The sequence below is a fragment of the Aythya ferina genome (assembly GCF_964211825.1).
Source record: "Aythya ferina genome assembly, chromosome: 2".
Taxonomy (NCBI): domain Eukaryota; kingdom Metazoa; phylum Chordata; class Aves; order Anseriformes; family Anatidae; genus Aythya; species Aythya ferina.
The window spans coordinates 148,193,946-148,202,467 of NC_140297.1; the positions used below are offsets into that span (position 1 = coordinate 148,193,946).

General features: G+C 36.4%; 1 protein-coding gene across 1 annotated transcript in view; it reads left to right on the forward strand.

Annotated features, from left to right (window-relative positions):
* MTBP (MDM2 binding protein) overlaps positions 1-8,033 on the forward strand; it is a gene marked incomplete at its 5' end in the record, with an annotated part of 30,831 nt that extends 22,798 nt beyond the window's left edge. The window contains 5 exons of the mRNA XM_084507425.1: positions 498-764; positions 2,037-2,283; positions 3,542-3,655; positions 6,185-6,250; positions 7,555-8,033. Coding sequence (XP_084363551.1) covers positions 498-764; positions 2,037-2,283; positions 3,542-3,655; positions 6,185-6,250; positions 7,555-7,590 — 730 coding nt within the window. The 3' untranslated portion in view covers positions 7,591-8,033. The remainder of the gene's footprint in view (positions 1-497; positions 765-2,036; positions 2,284-3,541; positions 3,656-6,184; positions 6,251-7,554) is intronic.
* Positions 8,034-8,522: the final 489 nt, after the last annotated feature.

Consider the following 8,522-nt stretch of genomic DNA (forward strand, 5'->3'; position numbering starts at 1 on the left):
TCAACTAAATGGATAACCTTGTCATAAAGGAAATTAAGTTCATTAAACAGGACTTTCCACTTATGAACCCCTGTTGGCTGTGACCAATGACTGCATTGTCTTTCAGGTGTTGTTCAATAAATCCCAGAATAATCTTCTCTGTAATTTTATCAGGCACCGAAGTGAGACTGACAGGCCTATAATTACCAGGGTCTTCTTTCTTGCCCTTCTTGAAAACTGGAACATTTGCCAGCTTCTAGTCAAGGAAAAGGCTTACAAATAGTACAAAATTTAAATTATATGTCGCAGTTCGACTTAACACACTCCTGATGGATTTAACTATATTTAATTTGTGGGGCTGTTTTAAGGTATCTCTCAGAACAATGTATCAAACAAAGAAGTGCTGGATATTATATTACAGTCAAAAGTAAATTGTTCTTTTTTTTTTTTTTTTTTTTCCCCTTTGGACTGTAATAAAGCAGAGATTCTCACAGATTTCTCTCTAATTTCTATTTTAGATACTGTCTAGATAACAGAAAAGCCCTAGAGAGAGATGTGGGATATGCTGAACTTCAAACTCGTCTTATTCGCTATGAAACCCAGACTACTTGCACCAAAGAGTGCTGCCCTGTGCCGGTTGTCCTGAGCCCTCTCCCATCTCCTGCAGTCTTGTCAGAGCCTGGAAGCGTCCCCGATGGAGAGTCTTTACAAAGTGAATTCAGAACAGAGGCATCAAGGCTCAAACGCAGATCAAAAGACTTGGACTGCTTTTATCCCAAGAAGAGGTAATGCACTGAATAAAATAAATCTTTGGTATGAAATATTTCAGTAGTCTCTTTTGAAATGCATCTTTTCTTTCATCTTGAAATGCTTTTAGTGAAGCTATCTAGACAAATGTTTTAGTTGTTTAATCCTCTTCTGTTAGTTCAGTTTTTCTCAAGTGTGTCCTCCCATTGATAGCGTTAGATTAATCAAAACCATGCAGCACAGGCACCTTTTATTTAAGAGATTTGTGAGTGCATCTTGCAAAGTCTAAAGTGCCTCTGTAAAGGTGATGGCCTCATTTAGGACTGAAATAACTAAAGGTTTAGAAAGTCAAGGACTCTACAAACAGAATGACTGAATTCCTAATCCAAAGGACTTCTAGTATAAGATGACCCACAAAAATCTAAACTTGTTGACAGCCTTGTTTATTAAAATATTTACTGAAAATTCACTTTTTAAGACTTCCGTTTGTACCTTGACCTCACTCTGAAAATGCTAAGTCCTTGCATCAGTAAAAATAAAACAAAACAAAAAAACTGCCATGTAACACTATTTCTGAATTCACTTTATACCTTTATACTGTAACGCTTCACTTTGCTTTCACTCCAGTTTAATGTCCCCTTGCAACAGAGGTATGGTTTTGGAAATAGCTGCATCTCTTACAGCTTCATGAATAGTTAGAAAAGATGTGATTATGCTTAGTGTGTCATATAACTGGCGTTTCAGAATAGCGCTCTTAGTCTTGGAAGGATCAAACATTCTGCTGTTCCAGTGGCACTGTAATGCCCAATTTCCAGTAGATCAATTGTGACATTCCTGTAAGGCCAAAAGAAATTTGTCAGTTTCAAGATGTTTCATTTTATCCTGAGACTGAAGGCCAGAAACTCAGCATTTCTGGCTCTCTAGACAAAGCGTCTGTATGCAAAACTAGTCCTCCTTGCAAAGAGTTTCTCTTCTTAATTGTCTTAGTTGTTCAATTTGTTTATAGTTTTATTTTTTTTAATCAGAGAGATGCAATGGGTCTCTAAGTATCAGAAACCAAATCAGTAAGTGTTCTTCTAATACACAATTTTTTGGGGGTAATACTAGAATGCTATGTGCTGTTTTGAGATGCTCTTTGCAGTAGGGTGGTGGTTGGACCAGATGATCTTGGAGGCCTTTTCCAACCTTTATGATTCTATGTATAGTCTGCTAGGCAATTATGCAGCAGCCTCTACAGCAGAAACAATGCTACCAGAAGAATCAGTACAAAATCTGTAAGTTTTTCTCCTTTTTTTTTTTCCCCTCTCTAGACTAACCAAATCTGAGAGTACAGACTCTCTCCTCTCCCAGGCAAGTGGAGGTAGTGGAAGTCATAGTACAGTGGTGGTAACAAGGAAACGCTCTGAAAGATCAGTTTCTTTAACTTCAGTGCAACTGAAACAATCTGGTCAGCTTCCCAAAGTAACCTCTAAGGTTGGCTCCGCAAGTCACAGAAGTGCAACAGAATCTGAGACGTCAAAGCCAGTTAAGGAATCGAGATCTCAGAAACATACAAGGGTAAAGGTTTATTTTGTTTGCTTGGGGGTGTGTGTGGGGGGAAGGTCTGCCTAATTTCTTTCTTTGCATATTGTTTTTTTTTATTATTATTTTAATATCTTTTAACTCAAATGTGGACTGTGTCTTCATCTCTGTTACTGCTAAATTTCATTCTATTAACTTCTTGTAAGTGAATCTTGAAGGCACTAAGGAGAGTGCTCCAGAAGCAGTGAGTGAAAAAATCTGTAAGGATTATTATTACGTCACGTCCAGGGAATTAAGGCTGAAAGAAATAACAAATAGGAATAAAAAAACGTGGCAATGGATATCAGTGAATAGGAGTTATGAAATTCAGAAAATGAATATAAAACCTAAAACCACCAGAGAAATCTGTGCTGGAAAGATGAAAGCCGTTGTGAAAGAATGGACTACTCTGGGGATAAAGAGGTGTTCCAGTATTTGTACAAGTCCATTAACAGAGATAATATTTAAATACATTATTGCTATTAATTTAACATTATTGCATCATATAGTGTATATATATATACTAGTATATATATTAGTATATAATTTCACTTTTAAAATACAGTACAGAAAACAGTTTCTGTTTTCTATATTGGTGATAATTTTAAATTAATCCCTGCATACTAGAGAAGACAATGCTTGGATGTAAATGTTGTGGTGTCAAAGGCATGTCAGTAAGACCTTAGTAAGGTCTTAGTAAGGTTGCAGTCATAAACTGCAACTCATTCAGACCTACAGCAGAGTTTAAGTGCCTTTGATATAAAGAATGACAAAGTAATTTTTCTAATTTGACTGTAGTACCTGGATTTTATTTTTGCATGCGTGTGTGAAACGGGAAAATATTGATATAAAGCAAAGTAATACATATTGTATTTCAGAGAAGAGAAAACCCATGTTATTATCAATTTAGTTTTCTTGTCTTTGAAGTCCCGTGTGGATAGTTACTGCTTCTCTACATGGCTTTGATATGTAAGCATTTTGTTAATTTTTCTGGTGAAGGAAATGGAAATAGAGCGTTAAATAACTCTGCCTAACTTTGGTCAGTGAGTCGATGGCATTTAGCCAGTGGATTAATGACAGAGGCAACATCAAAATTGATCAGGATTTTTTGTCTTTCAGTCTTCTCAATATATTAAGACTCTTGTGTTGTGATCTTTGTTGGGAAGATATAAAGAAGGGTGACTTGTTTTTCTTGGACAGTTTTTCATGCCAGTAATTGGGATGAAGCTTTGAGTGTGTTTCTATTGTTTCCCAGATGCTGAAGGAGGTGGTAGCCAAGACTCTTCAAAAACATGGAATTCCAGAGGATCACAAGTGCTTTGAATCGTGCAGCCAACGTCTATTTGAGATATCGAAGTTTTACTTAAAGGTAACTAGAAGACATGCTTTTACAGTTCTTTGTGCTTAACTGAATGAATTTATTCCTGAATGCAATTTGAGATTGGGTGTATTTAGACCTGATGGTGCTAGTATTTCCTAGTGGCATGTCACTAGTATGTGTAGAATGTGGAGAAACCTGTGGTCTTGTCAAGTGCAGAAGCTAGTTTTACAGTATATTTTGGTGTTTTACTGTTTGTTTTCAAACCTTATAAAGCACTAGTCTTTTACGTGTGTTAGATAACATGTAAAAGCAATGTTCAGGTAGGTAAGGTTGTGTTTATACTATATAGCTTTCCGTACTGCTGTAGATAGCTTAGGGCCATAGATTTCTGTTTATATTCTACTGAAAAAAAATGTTCATGACATCAGGTTCTCCTAATTTATCTTCCTTCAGCGAGACTAGAGTATGAGATCATCTGTGGGCTGTTGTAAGCTATAGCTGTTTTCAAGGTGTAAATAAAGTTCATTTTCATAGAATCTGGGGTGATTCACATGATAAGCAGAATTGCTCTCAACTGTGTGGGAACTTAGCAAATCCTGGGGGCACTAGATGAGATGCCAAAGGGAAAAAAAAAAAGAAAAAGTAAACAGTAAGGCAACTGCTTTCTTTTTGTAATTGTAATTGTTTTATGGCCGTCACATCTCACTTTCTTGTTTACCCTTGCTTTGCAAGTCCCTTGGGAATGAGCATCAGATGAATGCAAATTAACTTATGTACATATAGTTGTGTGGAACTGTAGTGTAGGCTGGTTTACATTCACCTGCGTGTGTTACTTTTTAAAAGTACAGATGTAGTCATGTCAGTGTCCTGTATTGTCCTACATTTTGTTTTGTATTTTGTACTGCCTTTGTCTCTGCTTGTAACAGGATAATTTTGTCTCCAAATTGATGATCAACTTAGTTTTGTCATAAATACTGTTATAATGAGCTATGTAAATGTAGCTTTACATATACATATTTGCCCTTATATATATTTCACAATTTGTGGTTGCAGCTGTTGGAAACAAATTCTTTGCTCATATAAAACTGTAGAATACGATCACATTTCTTTTGTCAGAATGGAGGCTGTGTATGTTGGTCAGTTGGTCATTGATTACAAATGAAGAAAGATTTCAGTAAAAAAAAAAAAAAAAAAACTTCATGCCAAGTAATCTTTGTCCTTCACTGTGACAGCTCAGCTTCTCCCTTGTTCTAGGCTTTTGGGTAAATAGCTCATGGTACCTGAAATTCCAGGGCCATGACGTGGTCACAGAAATTCTTGTAAATACATTGCCAATCTATCTGACAAATGCTGACTTGGCAGCACCGTGCTGAATTGCATCAACCCAATTTTTAGGAGATAATGAGGAGCATCTCTTTCCACAATACATAGGGGACTTTGTAAGTTAATGCTCGAGCCTGAGCACAAAAATGAGTGCAATTACAGTATTTGGGTTAACAAGCTATTTTTCACAAGTTGAGCTGCTGTTCTGTTCGTCTGCATGCATTTAGCCTACCACCATTTGTGAACGAACTCAGTTTCGCTTGAGCTTCAGGGAAGATGATTTAAGCTAAATGAAGTTGCTCTGCAATTGAAGAGGGCTACAAGCTGACACAGACCATTATAACATCTTGCTGATGAGCAGCAGCTTCTTAAATAATTAGAGGACAGTTGTTCGCTCGTTCTGTAAGCACTCCCAAGATCCACCCAAAGTAGGCCCTGAAGGAAGATCTCATCTGAAGTCAGAGCCCGTGTGTAGATATGAGGAAGCGAATTCAGATGGGTTAATGGTTCCATTGCAAATGAAGAGTAAAAGAAGATGAGACAATGATCCTTTTCTTCAGAAAGCTGCTCTAGTGGCAGGATTTTGTTCTCTTGAACTGTACTCTGGGTCTGTAGGACTTTACTGTGCTGCATGGATCAGAAGCATGATATAGATACAGTTTTCCTTTGGAGACTACTAGTAGATTCATGTTTCTGGTTTCTCTTCAGACAGTGGTGTTACATGCTTGCTATACAAGCAATCTGGCTCTTGGATTAGCCTGGGAAAATTGAATGGCAAAGCAGACAAACCACTCTAGATTTTTCCTGTCCTGCATTTATTCTTTTCCTCCAAGTCCTCTTTTCTGTTCTTTGCCAGAACTCTGTATTGTGGTCTAAACAGACGGTTGATTTCCATGTTCGTGGAAGATTTCAATCCAGACTGTAAGAACTTCTGGTGTTTAAAAAAAACAAAGAAACAACAACAAAATTGCATTTCTAGAAGTTTGAAAGTAAGGAAAGGTCTGGCTTAGTCACACTTCAGTACTAGGGCTGGACTGCTGTAGGAAAAGTTACGGCCCTTGGAGTGAATTTAGATTTACTTAATCTGTAGAAAAAGTGAATTCAAATAATCTGATTTTCTGTAGTTCTGGAAAAAAAAAATCATGAAAGGATTAAGTTCCCCAAGATAATTAGGGCTCTCATCATCCCCTCATCATCCACCTATAATGAGGATATGAGTATACTAATCTCAGTGGCTTTGTGCTTTGTATTTAGGATCTTAAAACTTCTAGAGGACTTCTTGATGAAATGAAGAAAACAGCAAATAACAATGCTAAACAGGTAAGAGCATTTGTTTGATTTGTGGATGTTTTTCTATTCACTAGCCTAGGCTGAGTCCAACCGCCGCTGCTTGGCTGTAGGATGGTTTGGTCCACAGATTTAGGAGATGAAGAGAAGCATTCCTTAGGCTGTGGGTCATTTTGCATTCTGATCTCACAAAAACTCTCTCTAAAGCAAAGTTTTCCATTCCATATGATCATGGTTTTGGCAGTTCTAGCTAGAATACAGTCTATCTGTTATGCCACTGTGATAAATGTAGATGAAGAAAATTTTTCCACAACTCAAAAAAAAAAAAAAAAAAAAAATCATGAGATTTTTCTTCCTTGGAGAGAAGACAAAATTGTTAGGAATTCTTCTTTCTTTGTGTTCAAGGAAGTAACATTTGTCTTCAAAGTTTAGGTGCCAATAGAGGGATCTATCAAAGGAAATAAATTTTGTATAAGAAAAAAAAACACAGTAATATTAAGCTTAGAAATAACTATAAACAGAAATGACATCAAATGAGTTTTCTTGTGTGTAAATGGGTGCTTCTGTGAACACTAGCACAGAGCAAACAACAGGAGTAAGCACTCCTGTCCTCCAGAAAGTAAGTAAATATTTGATTTAAATTCTGGATAACACGATCTTGCATTTTTATAGGGCAGTTTTCAAAACTATAAATGAAACATAAGGATTTGAACAGAGTTAGTTAAATAGTCTCCCCTCAAAACTCTTAAGTGAAACTGCTAGATCCCTACAGAATTTTATCCTGCCAGGACAGTATTGTGTTCTGCACTGTTTTGCCTTGTGAACTGATTCATATAGATCATAAGGTTTCAAAAACTACACGGGTTGTGCTGTTTGATCCCGGACCGGGATATTGTGCTGATGCACTGTTTCCCACTGCAGTCTTTGTCTGGGGAAACTGGTCAGTAGTTTTATATATGAACATTAATACCTCTTTGTCAACAGCAGTGAAATTGGGCATCTTGTAAATTGGTCACCTCTCCCTGTAATAAAGAATACTTTGAAACTACCTTATAAAAAAAACTGTACAGTGTGGGGTGAGGTAGCTCAGTTCAGGGGATCTAAAAATGCCTTTTTCTAAAGACAAGTGTTCTGTTCAATTAAATACCATTCTTGGGAGGTAACATTATCTTCTCAGTTTATTAAAAACTCTCTCCTTTGAATGGATTGCCTTTTAAATCTCGTTTAGTAACAACAGGTCTTCAGGTCAAGAAAGAATTGACAATATGTCTCAGATGTTCTTAAGTTGCTTTCAATAGGAAGAGTTATGCAAATAATTTTCTCATGTATTTTCCCAGGTGATTGAATGGGTTTTGGAAAAATCTGGCAAGTAGATTACCTGCTATCCACACCTTCCTAGAAACTGGAGAGAGAGAATTTCTGATTGCAAGAAAAACATGACATTGTATAACACGTGCATACACATATGCAAGCATCAGAAGAACTTTGGTCAGTGTAATTATATAGACTTCCTTTTCAAGCACAGTAGCATGCTTTGAAACTTTTTATACTGAAAGTTTTAATTTTTTAAAACATTTCAAATGAAAAAGGTTTTATTTTATTTGCATATTTATTATCTTTCATTGTTAGAAGGAATACAGCTTGGTCTTTATAAAGCTTTGTATCTTTTTCAATGAGTGTATTTTTAATATGAATTTAAAAAAATGCCAATTTAATTTTAATAATGGGTCTACTTTGTTATACTTTTTTGCACAAAGACCTCTGTTTATTACTACTTGCTGTTGTATAAGCTGAATAAAACTGCTTACAGCGTGGACCTTTGACATTTTTATATTGTAGCTGACAACAGTTCCTATTCTGCGCCTGGAAACAAAATATAATTAGAATTTGAGTCACAATTATCTCTCAGTTCTGTAATAGAAGAAAATCACCATCTTTTCAAAGCTAATGAAAGGTCCCATGAAAGGATATTTTAAGGGGAGAGCTACAGCCTGGATTTCTGTGTAATCTTCCTAGCAATCCTTAGAAACAATTCACAACAGAGGTCTGAGGGTTTTTTTCATGGAGGGGGAAGAGAAAATCAAGATGCTAGTAGTAGTGATGATTGAGAGAGCTGTGAAACAGTGGGCAAACTGATGAAATGTAATACAAGAATTTCTATCTGAGTTGCAAACTCAGGAAGCTACTCAATCAGCCCCAGCTTGCTTAAGTTTTGGGCACGTATCAGGTTTGTACTGGTAATTATTCCGTTTAGTATTGTGTTGTTTTGGTAGGATCTCCTCAACTCAAACATTTTATAGCTTTC